The 18,256-nt window shown below is 42.6% G+C and overlaps 1 protein-coding gene across 1 annotated transcript; it reads right to left on the reverse strand.

Moving 5' to 3' along the window:
• Positions 1-1,041: 1,041 nt before the first annotated feature.
• fmn2b (formin 2b) lies at positions 1,042-17,339 on the reverse strand. The gene is made up of 20 exons (XM_076034807.1): positions 15,474-17,339; positions 14,166-14,401; positions 13,421-13,596; positions 12,542-12,692; positions 11,927-11,953; positions 11,541-11,578; positions 9,948-10,861; positions 8,883-9,024; positions 8,619-8,706; positions 7,832-7,893; positions 7,391-7,482; positions 6,840-6,969; positions 6,225-6,371; positions 5,682-5,741; positions 5,459-5,579; positions 5,036-5,128; positions 4,326-4,377; positions 3,928-4,077; positions 3,297-3,378; positions 1,042-2,830 (listed from the first exon to the last, which is right to left on the reverse strand). Exons 1-20 carry the CDS (start codon positions 17,096-17,098, stop codon positions 2,804-2,806), a joined length of 4,413 nt encoding a protein of 1,470 aa, XP_075890922.1. The 5' UTR covers positions 17,099-17,339; the 3' UTR covers positions 1,042-2,803.
• Positions 17,340-18,256: the final 917 nt, after the last annotated feature.

The raw sequence follows: 18,256 nt of genomic DNA on the forward strand, positions 1-18,256 counted from the left end.
TTTTCATTTTTTGTCAGCCTATTAAGTCAACCAACGTTTCCCAATCTAGTTCTGTGAGCATGTGTAAAAGGGCTGCTGTCCACAGGAATGGAACAATAGCATTCAAGTAAGGAAAATTTGATTTTGCTGATGAATAATGATAAGAAGAACAACATCATCACAGAGAAATCCAAAGCAGCTCCACCTGCATGAAGCAGACTGCACACCTGGGGATGAATGGCCATTTTCACTGATGCACAAGTTAATCAGATAAATCAGTGTGTGTATGACAAAGCTAGTACCATCCTCACAAAGCATTGGAGTTTGTGGGTTCTCTTCCAACCAGCCTCTGTGTGAAGTTTGCATGTTATCCCTGTGCCAGCTTGGATTCTTTCCAGCTGTTTCATTTTCATCCCACAATGTTATGTAAACTCACAACTGAAAATTATGAGTGTGGATGAATGATGGTTGCGTTGGCTCCTGTGCTAATCTGGTAATTTGCCTACTGGTACGCTGGATGAGCATCAAAACAAAATGTATCTACCTGTATGTGTGAATGGTATAATGACTCTCTTGACCAGAACCAATTAAATCACTCTTGGCGTACGCAAGTGATGCTTGCTGTAACATTACTGGGGCAACTTACTGCTAAGTATTGTCTTTTTCTCAACTAGAAGCAATAATGCATGTCATATGTTCTAATGTTTGCTTTCCAGCATCATGTCATAGATAGGATAGCTTCAAGGTACAGTCCTGGCACACACGTTTTTTCTCAGAATAAAAAACGTCCTCAATGTTCTCTATTTCCGGGTTGTCCATTCAGAATATAAACTTTGCTTCTACTACTAACAATTGTGCCTTCCTGCTAATTATTCTACCAATTTGTCTTGGTCATTTCTATCTGTGACATATGCAGTATGACCAGATCAAATCATATTCAGGAACCAGGAGCAGGACTTTAGCGTTTAGTTGATATATTATGGAAATTATGTCAAACTCAAAATGCAAAAAACATACACTGATACATTAAAACACACACACAATGAAAAAAGCACAATGAGGCAGAATTATCTCTTTATTTTCCATAAAATACAATGCACCCACACCTCGTGCATCCAATTAATATACATTTATACATAAGTTTTTAGTATACATAAAACTGTTCAAGTACCCTTTGAAGATTCCATGCTGATCAGGGAAGAGGACATCAGAGAAGAAACACAGCTGTGTCTCCCAACATTTTTTAAACAATCTATTATTTTACATAGAGGAATGAATAAGATTCTCAAAAATTCAGGTAACGCTTCAGTGCATCAACACACTTTCTATCACATGGCTTTCAACCACAAAGATGGCACACGCGTGCACACGCACACACACTCACAGGTGATATGGGATGTTATGGCATCTCATGAAATACATAAGAGTTACATATGTAAGTTTACAGTGACATTCAGGTTTTCTGCTGTACAGATGCGCGCTGAGTTGGATTTTCTTCTGAAAGGCTAATTGTGATATTGGACACTTTTGTTTGCTTTTCAAAATGTTAAAATCAATTTGAATCCCAATTTGATTTACACTGGCATTCTTAAATATATGTACCCAGATTCATTTCTGTCCTGTATCAAGGCAGCATTTTTATGACAAGATTACAAGTGGTTTTTTAGTCATTTAGCTGGAGCAAAAAAAAAAAAAAAAAGAATTAAAAAAACTAAAATCTCATAGTGATGAACTATCAGAATGATTATGTGATGGTGACCAAATTTCCATTGCAGATTATTGCATGATGTTATGACCTCAGTCTCATTACCCGTTTACATTTGGTGAGGTGTAATGGTATTTGAAGAAGACAGTTAAATAGTTTTGTAATTAAGCAAAAGTTACGGCAGAAAATAATTAGCAGAGTTGGGATTTTATTAAATTCCTTTTTAACATACTAGATACCTTTGTTATTGAACTGAGCAAATTTGTGGCAATGATGATGAAGTTTCCCTTTATTTTTGTGATTTGACTGATCAACTTTGTTGCAGATGCACTCAACCACAGTTGATTCCCTTTGACATACTTTGTGAAGTATTTATCCAAGAATTCAATTACATCAGACTTAATGTTAATAATGTTTGTGCCATGGCTGGTGGTAAACTAGATGCAGTCAAGTTTATACATTCTACATGTGACATGTAAACTAAAATTAGGTACTGAATTCAGTATGAGTATCACTGTGTAACAGGTGTTATTGAAAACGTGCCAGCCTTGTTGGTAGAAGCCCACGGCAATTTGCATGTGCCGCAAAGAGATGCATCAGCTGTCACTCCAATTTTTGACTGATAATTGAACTGACATTTTTTGACCCTGGTGGAACAAACTGTGAACAGACATTGCTGGGAAGGGTCAGTGAGTGTATTTTATTGCTCCATAAATACTGCAACTGTGGGTTGTGACTTTACAATGTCTGTCAGAAATTCAGAAATGGGTTCTGCCCATATTCCACATTGCATGGATACATGCTTACAGATATATTCTACATAAACTATGTCTAGGAGGTGTAGATCAAGGAAATGAATTATTTTTTAATGCCTGGTGGCCCGATAGCAGCATCATTTAATGATTGTGTTGAATTTAGTCTGCAGATATATACCCAAAGGCAAGGAGGCTGAGAGAGAAGGCCAAATCTCAAGCTTGGTGTTGAGTGCAGTCACAGCTGCACATACGAGAGCTATTTATTTGCACATCCTCTTCGTTATTATCTTATCTCCTCCTTTTTCTCTTATCTGCCACTTTGGAGGCCCAACGTTGAGGAATCCAGCCTCCTGACTCCACTGGGTCAAATCTTCAAGCCAAGCTTGGCTTTCTAATGGGAAGGAAACAGGGCGAAAGTTAAATATCTCACACCTATAAACTGTTCCAGCTGTTCCATTCTAAGCCCTTTGGACATAAAGACAGTGTGATGACAGAATCTGTCTATGACATGATGAAAGGGTGTTGCTGCCTTCAGTGTTCCAGGCATTTTGCATGCATCTCTAATCTGTTTTGGTCAGTTTTAGCATTAGAAAGTAATGGTGGCTTTTGCAAGCATAAGCATCGCATCATACCACTTCTAAACTCTGTCAGTGTATCAATACCATTAGCTGAATGCATTTGCAATATAATAACTGTTTCTATCATTTATATGATAGTAAGGTTAACAGCATATTAGACATTACTAATCTGTTTAATAAAGACATTATTATGTTTCCATAATCTTTCTCCAATCAGTGGCCCTTTGGTCTTGGATGTGCTTATTATGTCACAAAATCAAGGGTCAAAGATCAACTTACTATTCCAGAGGCGTGTTTGGGTTTGACACTGTAGGCAGACTTTTCCTTTGCCTGTCGGAACGACTCCTCTGCTGCTTTTAACCTGCAGAGCGTACAAAACAATGTTGTTCTTACACCAAAATGTCGACCTGCAGCCTCTAATGAGTAGAACGGACTGCTGCTGTGGCACCCACCACCACTTTGAGAACCCTTGGCAATTAGATAATAATTGGGATTTTCATATGCGATTTAAAATGGCATTAGTTAGATAACTGACTGAAAAAAAACTAAATGAAAAACAGATGAACAGACAATTTCAGTGGCATATGTGTGTGAGATGAAATGCAAGAAATTATTGTTCAGGTGGCTATGTTATATGATTATGTAATTTCTTAAATCTTACAGAGATTGCATTTATTTTTACAGTTAATGGATATATGTTGGTCATATGGAATTACTTAAACAACAATTAATTGAATGTATGCAAAATCAATTAAAAACAAAAGCAATCAACTCTCTGTCTAATAAATATAAGCTGCAGAGTGAAAAATAAAAATGTAATTTAGTGGTGGCACAATTGAAAGTATAATATTGGCAGGGGTGTCAAAAAGGTTTGAGACAGACGCAGGTTAGGCAGGATGTGGGACCGTACCTTTCCTTCAGAATAGCTTTGTTCTCTTTCTTCCAGGTGTCCTTGAAGTCAGATGAGAACTCGTGCCAGACGCAGAAGACAGTGTTGGGTGAAACCTCCTTTTCTCCTCCTTTGGCTTTTACTGAGTAGAATACTGTGAGTTCCAGAAACCTGACAAGGAAAAATACAGCTTGTTGTTTTTTCCTTCTTATCTCACACTGCTGTGTGTTAATACCAAAATCAAATCGAATTATCATATATAATAGCTTAATGTGTGGAATCAATGACCAAATATAGTTTTGTAAAATATATAAATACTGTATGTGTATTTATACAAATATATAAACAATATACCAATAAACAGAAAACTCTGGGCAATATGTACATTTTAAAAATCAGATAGAGAAGTTTGTTCTCACAGTTTGTGTGTGCTGCTCAGTTGATTCTCAAGGCTCTCCATTTCACTTTTAGCTGAAAAGAGGTTAAAAGGAGTCAGTTCAGCCAACTGAATTCCACATGCCACTTTTAATTAATGTTTTGCTATCAATTAAAAAAAAACAACCTTTAAATCTCTGTTGCCAGATTACTGAAAACACATTGTCTTTTGGTCTTTGTCCTGATACCTCTCATTTTGGAATTACTGCTACAAAATTATGAATTGCAATAAAAAATGTATTTTGAGTGAATTGATAATTTTGGTTTTGTCTAACATGGTTGTATTAGCAGTGCGGCATCGGATAAAGGAGTTGACGTTGATGGACACTGGACTATTTTTTATTCTAAACCATTAATTTGAGGCATTTTTTAATGGTTTATGGTTTATAAGACATGCATAAAGAGGAAAGGGGTTGGAGGAGCAGGAGGAAGGGCAGGAGGAGGAGAAAGAGGAGAGGACAGAGAGGGAGATAACGTCCTGAGGAGAGAGAGTTGATGTGAAATCAAACACAACAGTGCGCCACAACACACACTGAAAGAACACAAAAGCCGTAATGATTAAGTACTAAAACCTTTACGCACTCAAAATTGACTATTAAAAAGCCAGAGGATCAAGTTTGAAAAACTAAAGTCGTTTGGTGCTTTTCCTTACATAAGAACTGAACAGGCAAAAAGAGGCGGATTTATCAGTTACCTTGAGCTAGAAAAGCTTCCATCTTGTCTTTGAAAGGTTGCAGATTATCCTCGTCTGACACCTTGCAAACCTTTTCAACTTCTGTTGTACACGCTGGTTAAATAAATGTCCAGAGAGATTAGAACGGAGCCAGGAACGCTCAACACTTTATACAAGGACACATATGCAATTATTACTGCAGGGTTTACGTCAAGGACAACCAGAATGTGAAATATATGCCATTTACTTTAAGTGAGTTATGAAATGTAATTCAACTATTCATTATATTCATTATGTTATTACCCAAGAGCAACATTCATTCGACAAAACCCCTTACAGAACTACTCAGCGCTGAACCTTTAAGATTATGGTGCAAGAGCAGCAGCCATGCCTGCATTGATGGTAATTGTTATGCAAACTCTGTAGTTTTTGTGCGTCTGTTACCTCGCAGGTCTTTTCGAAGTCTTGCCAGGTCTTTCTGAAAGTCCTCGAACTTCATCTGTGAAGCCTGGAACAAGTCGTGTGGCTCAGGCAGTGGATACAAACATGTCTCTCGACCAGCATCCTTAGAGAAGAGTTAGTTGGCATGTTAGTCATTCCAGAGAAGACTGATGTGAGTTGGGAATACTGAAATAAATTCACGTTCATGTTCAAGTTGACAGCTCACCTCATCAAAGTGCCTGAGGTAATATGCGACTATGTAAGACAGAAGACTTTTCATGCTGTCCTACATGGGGAGAAAGAAGGACGTGGTGTTTCATTGAGAGTTTACGAGAGAGAACACACAGTACAATTTGACAATGAAGTTGTCAGGATGGGTCGTAATGTCCTCACTCTGTTGGCTGGTCCAAGAAACAAACACATACACACAACTTTCAGGTGATTAAAAAAGCCGTTGTCATGACAGTGCTGTCACCTTGCAAGTGGTCATGGGCTCTCACTAACATGTCATTTGTGATACAGTTTACGCTTTCTATCCTTCTGGTGCAGCAGGCTGCCTTTAAGAGTGCATGATTTAATTTTTTTCAAAACACTTCTTTGCCAATTTGCCATATACCCCAGAAGAAAACAAAAAAACAGAACTGTCTTATACAATATGCCTGTATAGTGACAAACAGAGTAATGAATATGACTGAAAGAAAGAAAAAAAAAACTGGGAACTGGCGTATCAATCATCAATTCATTCAAAAGTGTGAGACTGTTCACTCACGCTGCTCTTCACATCTTTAAGTTTGGGCAGGATATCAAGGCTGAAGCCATCCGCTTGGCCCCGCGTCCGATTTCCGCCATTCATGAAGTTTCCAAAGGCCAAAATCAGACCCAGAACCCTCTTCACCGTCTCACTATCCTGCAGCGTCTGCAGGGGAAATGAAAGAGATGCAAGTGATGAAACGCATAGGCGAGAGGGAAACTCTTGAGGTAATAATCTGCATCCTCTCCTCTCGCACCAACTAACTTCATGTCCTCCTTCACTACATCCATACATCTCCTCAGCATCCTTCCCCTGAAATATTATTCAGTCTCTTCCCTGAACACGTCCAAACCATCTCTCTCCATCTCTTCATCTCCAAACATCCAACATGTACCACTGTCAGACCTTTCAACCAGACAGACGTCTTAACACAGTTGGATTTCTGTTTGAAAAAACCTCTCAGGACAATTAACAAAAAAAGTTTTTAGTGACACAGATATTAGAATATCTAAAACTGGTGGTGTTGACTCAGAATGTTTATCATGGTAATGAGCAAAATACATCGTAACAGTCTTTCCATACATGGCCAAGGTCATTGTGTCTCATTGCCTCGGCTTGAAGAGATGAGCTGACCTTGCATAACCTGTGCAGCGTGTCCAGTTTTCTGGTGAGGGACGACATGCACTCAGAATAACTGGACTGGAAGAGGATGCAGAAAACTCTGCCAGAGAAGTTTGGAATCAGTGAGAGCTGATGGAGGAACCTGCAACACAGAAGCAGCAACAGTTGGCGCCTGACACCAGCATCTAAACAACATCTAAGGCAGGGGTCACCAACGAGTAGCCCGCAGGCCTGTTCTAAAAATAGCACAACTCATTGAGCTGCGTCTAAAATTCAGTTTCATCCAACCTTGTTCAGTCATTGCTGATAATTATTTAGGACTCTTTAACAGGATCACTGTTTTCACGTAGATCAGTGTCATTGATAATGAAATATAACTAAAGGCTAACTGATAAAATGTGTTATTTCAGGAGAGTGCAGCAGACTGCTTGCCTTTCATATGATCCAGTTTGCCATGAAGTAGCTCTAGGGTTTCAACAACAGGTTGGTGACCTCTGCTCTAAAGGTTCTCTATGCGTCTCACTCATTGTTGTTCACCCATGAGAGGAATAACACAGACTCACTGTTCAGGTTTGTCCAGAGGTTTAGCATTCTCCTTGTCCTTCGAGGCCTTGATGTGCTTGTCGATCTTGTCCAGCTCATCTTGTTGTGCTCTCTAGGAAGAAACGCACACATCTGTGTTGTAGCTACAACAACTCCTTAAGTATAAATGTAGTGTGATCACGTTTGGCAAAGGGGACACGAAAAAGAGACTTAAATAAGTTGTGTGTGCACTTGCCACATAAATGACGTGGACCAATATGACCATTATGTATTTACCTAATTCAGCTATTAAGTTGCCATTTCAGCTGGTGAACCAGAAGATTGAATTTCAACATGACCAAAAGTGAAATCTTTACAAGTGTTCCAGTCAAAAAAAGGTGTGATATCGATATTATAGCGTTGTAATAACATTCATCCCTGTTAGAAAAATGAAGCAAAGTGCAAAGACTTGTATCACTCACATTTTCATACAGGGCTTGCAGGGTTTCCAGGTCAACGACCGTGTTGTCCAAGTTTAGGATGGCTTTAGGACAGACACGGAGAGATCACAGAGTGAAGACGGAGCAAAGTAAGTTTTTTTTTTTTTTATCATTATTATTCCAAAGAACGAATAATGTAACGGAGATGTCCGTGAGTAGCTTAATTTAAGTCAGCAATGATTCTGAAAAACAAAACTTTACTTCTCAGTCCAAGCCAATGAGGAATTTAAACAAAAAAGTCACAGTGGATTTGACTTACAGGCTGAACTTCATTAACACATGGATGCTTTACATGTCTTATCTGCAACACAGTTACAGCAGATGGTGTTTTGTTTGTTCAATGAGCCAAAAAATAATACTAATAATACAGAGGAGCAAAAACTCTAGACCTCATTTCCCTGTGGCTTGACAAGGCAAAAGCCTTGTCGTCAAATTGTCTGTGTTTCTGGAGTCTAAACACTTTCTATGTGCAGAAAAGAACTCAGCCGTGGATAAAACGAGGCATTCAAACTCCTGTGACCAGGCTGGGCGATGCTACCCTGCCACTGATTCGCACAATTTCTAAAGCGGCTAATGGAAAACGGTGAAGGTATACGTTAAATCCATTAGGAAGGAATAACATCAGTGCAGGGAAGGATTCTGAGGTAATCCACTTCGTTAATGACTTGCTGAGAATTGCTGTGTTTCACGGTCCATTAAACCCCATCCATGAACGTTTATATGGAAGGGATACGACTATAACAACAGATGAACATGAGATGATGCTCACCATGGTGGATATCTTTCATGTCGAGATGCAGCGAAGACATCAGTATTCCCACTGCTTGGGAGCGCTTGTTGCTTAAAAGCTTCACAACCTAAAACAGCAACAACAGAGACAATGTAAAATGAAAAAAAGTGAAGTCTTAGTACAATGCACTGTACACTGGCATACATGCTATGGAAATCTGTGCCTCACATAACATATGCTTACGTACACACAAACATACTCTTGCTTCTAGCAATGTCACCAAATATCAGAATCTGAACACACCTGCTTGGCCTTGGACTTGGTGATGGTGTCAGAGAGCGGCTGCTTTTTTTCTTTCACGGCTGTCTTGGAGAACAGCGCGACAAACTCCTCAAAGTCCACGTCAGGCTCCTCGATATTTTCCCACACTGATGACAAACCTTCTCTAAGACACATAGAAAGCACAACACATTTGTTACTGTGAAGCGTTGTAATCAGTTGCCCTAGCTTCAAATGTGGGTGGATTTTAATTTCTTTAAATATTGAGCAAAAAAACAAAAAATCAAAACCCACAATGGACGTATCAACTTTTGTCTTGTGACAGTTTCTTAATCTGCAAATTAAAAAAAAACAAAAAAAAAACAAAAAACGATTCACATTGAGACTTTCTTAACTCAAACTAAACACCCACTGGTTTAATCGGACTCACCTAGCTGCTGGAGTCATAATAAGCGTTTTTATGAGAAAGTACTCTAGTGGTCAGACGAACCTGAGACTTTTCAGCACATTATTTAAGCTGAGTGGGAAACTGTCTTGATTACAGCAGGCATTACGCCCTAATGGAACTCTTAAGTTTAAGAATCAATCAACAACAAGAGAATGCAGATTGGTTGAATTCACAGAGCCACTGAAAATTTTGGTCACATCCAAATATAGCCTCTCGCTGCTCTCAAACCGTTTGCCCACGTTTGAATGAGCTGTTAAGCAGACATTACGCAGACTGAATTACTACCATGGCTAAAAGAGTCTGAATTTCTGACCACTGACACTGCTTGCCACACACAATTAGAGTGAAATGTTTAGAATCTCCTAGGTGATGTTGGTGACAATTGCAATCTGATGTCATAATCTGCAATGAACAGCTAGATGGGCATGACAGTCCTCATATTATCGCACTGTGCTTTGTCAATCTATAGCTGTGGTAAATATTTGGATCTGAAAGTGGCCGAACTTGGCTCTTGTCATTCAGTTTTCTGAATTTGCAAGTATCACAACATGATACATATGCTTAAAGTTTACACAAGGCATAGTCGATCAAGACCTGCTTTTCCGACACCAATTCAACCTATTGAGTTGCGCTGCCTTTACTTTTTGATGTTCAACTGGATCCTGGTCCAATAGAGGGGCTTCATGGGTCTTGGAGGTTCCAGCACAGCCTTTCTGGGAGGTTTTTCTTGGGTCAGACCCAAAGCGAACAGGCCCAGTGGCAGAGGTGGAGGAAGGGAGCCCAAATGTCCTGCAACAGCTGGAGCAACGCAGCTAATCCCTGGAGGAGGTGGTGGTGGTGGAGGACCACAACCTGGCGGTGGTGGAGGTGGAGGAGGAGGAGGAGGAGGACCACAGCCTGGGAGAGGAGGAGGAGGTGGGGGAAGAGCAAGTCCACCAGGGAGAGGAGGAGGAGGAGGTGGTGGAGGAGGAGGTGTTGCAAAGCCGTTCGGGAGAGGAGGAGGAGGAGGTGGTGCCATGCCACCTGAGAGAGGAGGAGGCAGAGGAGGGGGTGGAGGAGGAGGTGGAGGTGGAGCAAGGCTACCGGGGAGAGGCGGTGGTGGAGGAGCCGCTGAACCGGGCGGGAGTGGTGGTGGTGGAGGAGGTGGAGCTGGAGCTGACATGGAATCTCCCAGTGAAGGTGGAGCAGGATGTAAAGGATGAGACGTGACTGAAGGTAAGTGCTGTTGCAGCTGACAGGAGCACAGGAAGCCCTCCTGGCTGGGTGGAGGCTCCAGCTTGTCTCCACCCGGCTCGTTACAAGGCACTTTGAACTTAAAGCTGTCCTCCATGGGGGAGGTCTGCACCGACTTGGCCTCCAGGCAGTCCAGCGTAAGAGCCACCGCGTCCATGTCCGTGGTGGAGGTGCTGAGTGTCATACTGTCCTTTTCCACCAGAGGGGGCTGTTGCTCCAGCTCAGCGATCTTAGTCCTGAGGTCTTCGATGGTTTGTTCCAGCTGCTGAATGACGTTGACATGCTTTTCCTTCAGTTTGGTTGAGGGAAGGACACATTCATCCTAAGAAAATAGATAGAATAGAGGGTAATTAAAAACATTGTAATTTAACTGTGTCAGAAATGCTTAAATAGTTTTCTTTCTTTCTTTCTTTCTTACAGTTTTACTCTTTGTTTTTTTTGTTTTGTTTTTTACAAGTCTTTCTTAATCTTTGTACCCACTTCTGTAAGCAGTTTATTGCACTGGATGCCTCGTCAGCTCTACAACTAGACTAAATCCACTTACACCAAATAACAAGATCGTGTCCAACCCAACAGCAGTGTTGTTCCATGGAAAAACTGCTTCTTGTGACAACACCTACCTCTGGCAAAGGCAGAGTGCAGAGTGGTGATAGGTGTGCTGACAAACTCAAATGCCAAATAATATGCAACATTCACTTTACCAACATTTTCTGATGAGTGGGGAGGGCAAAAAAATAAATATGCTGTTTTCTGGACTATTGATGTTTTGTATAATTTGACCTCGTGATGACGCTCCACCGGAGCCCAGGATAAATAAAAATGTCATACTGTAACACAAATGATTTCAGGCAGGCATCTATTTATGTGTGTGTGTGTGTGTGTGTGTGTGTGTGTGTGTGTGTGTGTGTGTGTGTGTGTGTGTGTGTGTGTGTGTGTGTGTGTGTGTGTGAGAGAGAGCATTAGGCTTTCTTATCAAAATCACATTAACAAAATTTACTAACCTCTTGGTTCTGTTGTTGTTGCTCTACATCTTCAACCACTGCGTGTGTTAAAAACAAAAAGACATTCTTGTTACTCTTTGGTAAGAAAATGTGGTCCACTTTCTCTGCTAATAGTTGTAAAGATCATTAGATCTTTACAAATAAATAGAATCTTAAATAGAATACAGTCGAAACAATTCGTTTTTTTCTTCTTGGTTCACGCCACAACAACTAACGCACAACTCTGCATTTTAAGATTCATCTGTTAATATTGATAGGCTGACAACTACTGTCTTAGTGGAAGAAATGTTGGAATTAATGGTCGAATATACTGACTGTCTTGCTTAAAATGTTTATATTTATGAATCTTACACTACAGTCAAGAATGCATGATTTTTGTCACTCACCATGATTGACCTCTGTAGTGGACACAGCTTGTGGTGTGGTGAGATGAAGGTAGAAACACAAGGAAACACAAGAATTAGTTACTAAAACTACAAACTGAATAGGAATCAGAGAACTGGTGATGTCAGATCTTGTCAGATTTTGTCAATGCATTGCCTTATAAAATCCTATCGAGTTCACAAACAAGAGATGTTGTTGTAAGCCTGTCTACCCTTATGTTAGTGCAGGAAGTGAGACAGAGGACAAACAGGACAGAAAAGCACAGTTGTTGCACTTCTCGAAATAGTAAAACACCTTCAAATAAATGGAAACATAACAGTCAGCATGAGTTCTTCTCTCACCACTGTCATCCTGCAGCCTTGGCATCTTTCACCGCCGCTCAAACTATCCATGCATTGCCACATCACTATTAACTCCCATTCGCAGTATTGGAAAACAAAATAAACCACAATAACGAGAAAAATTAATATTAAATAAAACCAGAGCATGCACTGCTCAAATAAAAAAAATAATTACATAAAAAGTATCCTTCTAGGAGCAATATATGGACATTGTTAGCTATCAGAAGCCAAACAAGTTGTTTCAATCATTGGTTTAAGGTTATCTTGCGCTCTAACCTGCATCTGTACATTTGGGTGTAGCTCTGTTGTCCTCTGCTGCTCTGGCCGCTGTGGAGGGGCCCCTGATCTGCCCTGGCGGTCTCCCATCAAGAGGTTCCACAGAGTGAGTGGGCTGGTTGACTGCAGCCCATGTGTATAGCTGATCATGCTGGGTTGAAAATCATAATAATAATGAAAAATATATTTAAAAAAAAGTTGATTGAAAGAGGATGTGAATTACTTCTTACAAAACTTGACAGTTCTCTTTTAGCATGAAAAAACTGATGTGAATTGAATTTTCTTTTGAGATTAGCTGGATTTTAGGCGGGGAAATAAGACATTCATGAAATCCCATTACATCCCTTTCTTAAGTTGGCCAACATTCCTTTGCCATTTCACATTTGGCAACTTTTGGACATCATCATCATCATCACCATCCATCCAACTTAGTCTATCCAAACTATCTTGTTTTGCGAAGGCGAGGCCCAGAAGAAAACCATCGCAGACACATACCAACATGCAAACTCCAGACAGGAAGTTGACCATTACACCTCTGTGTCCACTTGAATAATTTACTCATTCATTTTTACTGGCTTTCAGGGTTGTGAGGGATTGTTGGAGACCATGCCAGCTGTCATGGGGCGAAGACGGGGTGACACCCTGGACAAGTTGGCAGTTCATCGCAGGGCCACATACAAAGACAAACAGCCATTTATACTCACAACACACACACACACACACACACACACACACACACACACACACACACACACACACACCTACGGACAATTTAGAGTTCCTAATTGGCTTCACATGCATGTCTTAGGACTGTGGGTGGGCTCACCCTGTATAGCAATAACTAACTGGTTGTGGAAGTGAAAAGAAAAGCGTACATACATCAAACTTGGATGACGCTGTGGGAGATATGTGCGTTGTGCTGCCTCCGAGCTGCTCTCTGAAACAGTCGGTGAAAGGAAGCAAGAGTCCCATTGCCAAGATCTTCGAACAAAGTCTCTCAGCCTCCTCGGGCTTCTCCTGCTGCTGTATGAAGAGCTTCTCCAGGAGAGTTCGCCCTAAAGACCCAGAGGGGGGAAAAACTGGTTTAACTGAAGTTTGGAAATAAGACAAAAAACACATATATAACAATACTAACACTAATAATAATAATAATTTGTATTCCATTGTTCTTTTTTGCCCTACCCTGTTTGGTTTTCTACCTTCATCCAAAGTCCTCTCAATGGGAGAGCATAAAAAGGAAGTGCGTGTGAGCAAATTACACGTTTAATTTTGGCCGCACAAATTTTCCGAATAATCCTTGCCGACACACAGCCAATTTAGCTATGAGGTGCTGAAAGAAAAACTTTGAGAGCAGTTGGCAGAGAAGTGAGAAGGCCACGAGCAGAAGCTCTTAGAGAGTCAGGAAAAGAAACAATCGATTGTAAGCGCTCAAAGTAGCTTCCTCACGAGGACACAGCTCTGGATGAAGAGGCGTGTTAAGCATGAAATTGGTGATATTTTCTAGATTTCCTCTCCTGACTGACCGCTGCTTAGGGGACGATCAAAACCCCCCAACGAAATAAAGGTATTTGTTGCCTTTTTCACACAGATAGGATATTCATGATTGTGATTGTTTTCTCCTGACCTGAGAAGATGCTCTGAAAGCCACAAGTAGAAATCTGTCCACAGGAGGACCTCGTGGTGGCGCAGATGGGTTGGCTACCTCCTTTGTAGCCCATGAGATATTCTCCTGAACCTCCAGAGTCCAGAGTTCTCTCCTCCTCTCTGCTTCTCAGCCTCCTCTCCAGCTCCTCGGTCCAGTCGGCCGAGCGACTCAGAGAGCCAGCCAGGCTTCTGGAGCGCTGCCTCCGGGCGGTTGTCCTGCACACAGCACCAGTGTGGTTTTGGTTTAGTTGTATGAAATGACACGCACATAAATAAAGTTGAAAAAGTTACATCACAAAATCATATTGTAGTGGGAAATGTTTGAAATTTCATTTCAGTTTCAAACTGTTCAAGTATTATCTGGATTAAAAAATTATTATTATTAATTGTTAGGCCTTGGAGGTGTTTATACTGTATGTTATTGTGACTTAAGTAGACATGGAGAACTTAGTGTATTCAATAAATAAGCCAGTGGAAGCAATACATTTAGCTAGTCAACAAGCTGCTGACCAAAACTCACTGCTATAATTGTTGTCTTGTCAACAATAGAAAGAGGATATTTGAAACATCTTTCTATTGAAACCAAATGTCGTGATCATGATTATTTCACAATCAGGGACAACACTTTTGTTTCCTCAAAGCAAACAGCCATCAACAGTTGCGTGGAGAACATTGTGCAAGCGGTTGAAAACAACACTGGCCTTCTCATTTTAAGTCTATGTGTCATTACTAGTTTAGGCTTACTAGTTTATTGGTGCATGGATGTGTGTGTGATGTGTGTGTGTGAATGGGTGAATGAGAGGCCAATGTAAAGCGCTTTGGGGTACCGTGAAGGTGCTGGAAAAAGCGCTGTATAAGTGCAGTCCATTTACCATTTACCATTCTTTGGTTTTGCAGATACTTATATTATGGAAAGTACAAACTCTATGGAACTAGATTCCAATGGATCTTTGGCAGTTTTATAATGGTGGTCTATTCAATTTCAATCTCATGTCCTTTCCTACTACCAAAGGGCTTCTGTGTGTGAGTGTAATGTAATATGAAGTAATGGGAGAATATAGCCATACAGTGTAATTATTGTAGTAGTAATAACAGTAATAATACTAACAGTAATCACAATATGGTGATTGCTCCCTAGCTCTACACCCATTATATCCTTAAGGACAATCGCATGCGATTTTCAACTAAAAATGCAATCATCCTAAAGTAACACAGACTTTCCTGCAACCCTTCACTTGTGCTTACACCCTCATGTTGACGTTGAGAAGTGATCTTATGCAGCAGGTACCTGTGCAGGTGGTGGTGGGCCTTGCGTGGGGACAGGGGGCTGTGTGAGGGCGACAGCGCCGGGGACAGGCCCGGGGAGCTGAGCTGCCTGGTGGTGGTCTTGATGTAGGAGGGGAAGATGGGGGGGTAGGGCTTGACCACGGGGCCGGAGGGCGAGTAGTTGGACCGGAGGAGCCGCTTGGCCAGCGTGGGGCTCTCCTGGGGCTGCAGCGACGGCGACACGCTGCTCCTGCGCCGGCGCTGGACCGGACTGGAGGCTGAGGCGCCGGCCCCGCCGCCTGCCGCAGGGAAGCTGGGCTCGGTGTCGGTGCTGGGGCTGTCCTGCAGGGACTCCGCACTGGTGCACGGGTCCAGCCGGCCGTCGGCCTCCTGGGACCCAGGCCCTGAGGCGGGCTCCTCGGCGGGGTCAAGACGCACGTGGTGACTCAGCTCCTTCTCCCCATCCTCCCGCTGGCTCTCACCCTCTGACTCCTCCTCCTCCTCCTCCCCCGGGGCTTCAGGGAGGCTGTTACCGCCGGTTGCCATGGCAACGGGGCCCACTGCCACCACCCCTGTCCCCCCAACGGTAGCCATGGCGACGGCCGTGTCAGAGGGCCGCTGCTGCAGCCAAGCATGCTGGTCTTTTGTGCCCGCGGCCGCACAAAGAGGGGCTTCTCTCAGCTGAGGCGGCTCCGCCTCCTCGCTCTCCCTCTGCCCCTCCCTTGATCCACGCTGCTCTGTCGGCGAGGGGATGTGCGCGGCTGCTGCTGCTGCTGCTGCTGCTGCAGCCGGCTGCTCCATGTGTTTGACACATTCAGACAAGGGTGCCGTCTCCAGGAAGGACAAGGCATCGGAGCCCAGTTCTAGCTCGGGGGTCAAATCGAGGGGCTCAGTGGGGGTCAGCTTCACCGTCCCATTGCTTTGCTTCCTGCCCTCCCCTGCCCAGCTGGAGTCCTTCCCCCTGGGCCCCTCGTGCTGCTGTTGGTGCTGGAGCCGTATGGCTAGCTGGATGTCGGCTAGCAGGTCCTCGTGGTCGGCCGCCGAGTGGAAGCTGTAGATGTCCGTGTCCGACCCCGAGCTGCCCCCCTTCTGACCCCCGTCCTCGGCGGGGGACGTGGCCGCCCTGGAGGTCTTCCTCTGCGCCTCGCGTCCATCCGCCCACACCTGGTCCCGCTCCGCCCCCCTCTTGCTGCCCGGAAGAGCGGTCTCCACGTCCGACTGGCCCAGCTCGTCTGCGGACAGCTCAGGTGTCTTGTTGCCGTCCAGCTCGTCATGCTGCGAGGCCAGGATGTCCTCCTTGGAGCCCGTCTCCGAGGAGCACGCATCCCCTCTCCCTTTCAGGTTGCCCTTTCTCTTCCGGATGGAGAAAACAGACGACTTGGCCTCCGATTTGTTTTTCTTCCGCGCTGGTCCTGTTCCATGCGTCCCCCCTCCTCCTCCTCCACCTCCAGCACCCCCACCCCCTCCGCCTCCTCCACTGCTGGCTGCTCCTTTGCCTCCGTGCTTACCGTGTTTCTTTCCTCCCTTCTTTGCCGCGTCCCCCCCTGCCTCTCTCCATCCCTCGTCCAGTGAAGGGTAGCTTCCATTACCCGACGCTGCTGCTGCTGCTGCTGCAGCCTTCTTTTGCTTCGCCTCCTGGTTGCCCATGTTGACGGAGAACGAATGATGGCTTCCTCCTGCCTCCCTCCTGTCAGGCCATGCCTATTAGAGATCCGTGGATGCCCAAGAAAGGCTGAACGGATGCAGGCTAATTGCTGGATCCGAAGGACAGGGCGGGGGGGATTAGCTTGCTGGTGTTTTTGTCAGCCCCGTTTCGTGAGAATCGTCCTCATTGTTGTCCAGTGACGAAAGCTCGCGTGGCAGTGATGTTGATGCTGATGCAACGGAGAGATGCTGCTCTCAATTCCTCCTCCCCTTCCTCTCTGAGTTACCCTCCCCCCGCCTCCTCTTCTCCATCTGCTGGAGGCTGCGGTGCAATCAGAGTAGTCAGAGAAACCACAAGACGGAGAGCAACTGTGATGTCGCTGCTTGCTATTTCATTATAATATTTATTAGACAGCTGATGCCATTATTTTGATATGATTTACTATTATATCCTTTTAATTTTAACAAGCCTAATATTATACATTATAATTTTGTTTCTTATTATTTTTGCTTTTTTTTTGCTTTGATTGATCTATATTTTATATCCCTATATATATATATATATATATATATATATATGTATACACGCACGCACACACACACACACCCACACACATATGTGTGTGGGTGTGTGTGTGTGTGTATACATATATATATATATATATATATATACATACACATATATATATATTTATATGTACACACACACACACATATACTCACACACACATACACACGCACACACACACACACCCACACACATATGTGTGTGGGTGTGTGTGTGTGTGTATACATATATATATATACAGGAATATAAAATATATATATATATATATATATATATATATATATATATATATATATATATATATATATATATATATATATATATATACATATATATATATACACATATATATATATTTATATGTACACACACACACACATATACTCACACACACATACACACACACACACACACACACACACACACACACACCTACTCACACACACACACACACACACACACACACACACACACACACACACACACAGCACACACATGTACAGTGTATTTATACACATATTTGAAGAGTATAGAAGAGATCAATGCACTTCACTTCATACTAATGCATACATGGGCTAAACATAAACATGAGT

Source organism: Nelusetta ayraudi, unplaced genomic scaffold (genome assembly GCF_046127955.1).
Source record: "Nelusetta ayraudi isolate G7.1 ecotype Tasmania unplaced genomic scaffold, CSIRO-AGI_Nayr_v1 ptg000042l, whole genome shotgun sequence".
Classification (NCBI taxonomy): domain Eukaryota; kingdom Metazoa; phylum Chordata; class Actinopteri; order Tetraodontiformes; family Monacanthidae; genus Nelusetta; species Nelusetta ayraudi.

Coding starts and splice junctions, on each gene's coding strand:
- fmn2b (XM_076034807.1), bottom strand. CDS start 17,098: ATGGGCAACCAGGAGGCGAAGCAAAAGAAGGCTGCAGCAGCAGCAGCA. Junction 4,078..4,325: donor CTGAGCAGCACACACAAACT/GTGAGAACAAAC, acceptor TTTCCTTGTCAG/GTTTCTGGAACTCACAGTAT. Junction 3,379..3,927: donor AAAGCTATTCTGAAGGAAAG/GTACGGTCCCAC, acceptor TACGCTCTGCAG/GTTAAAAGCAGCAGAGGAGT.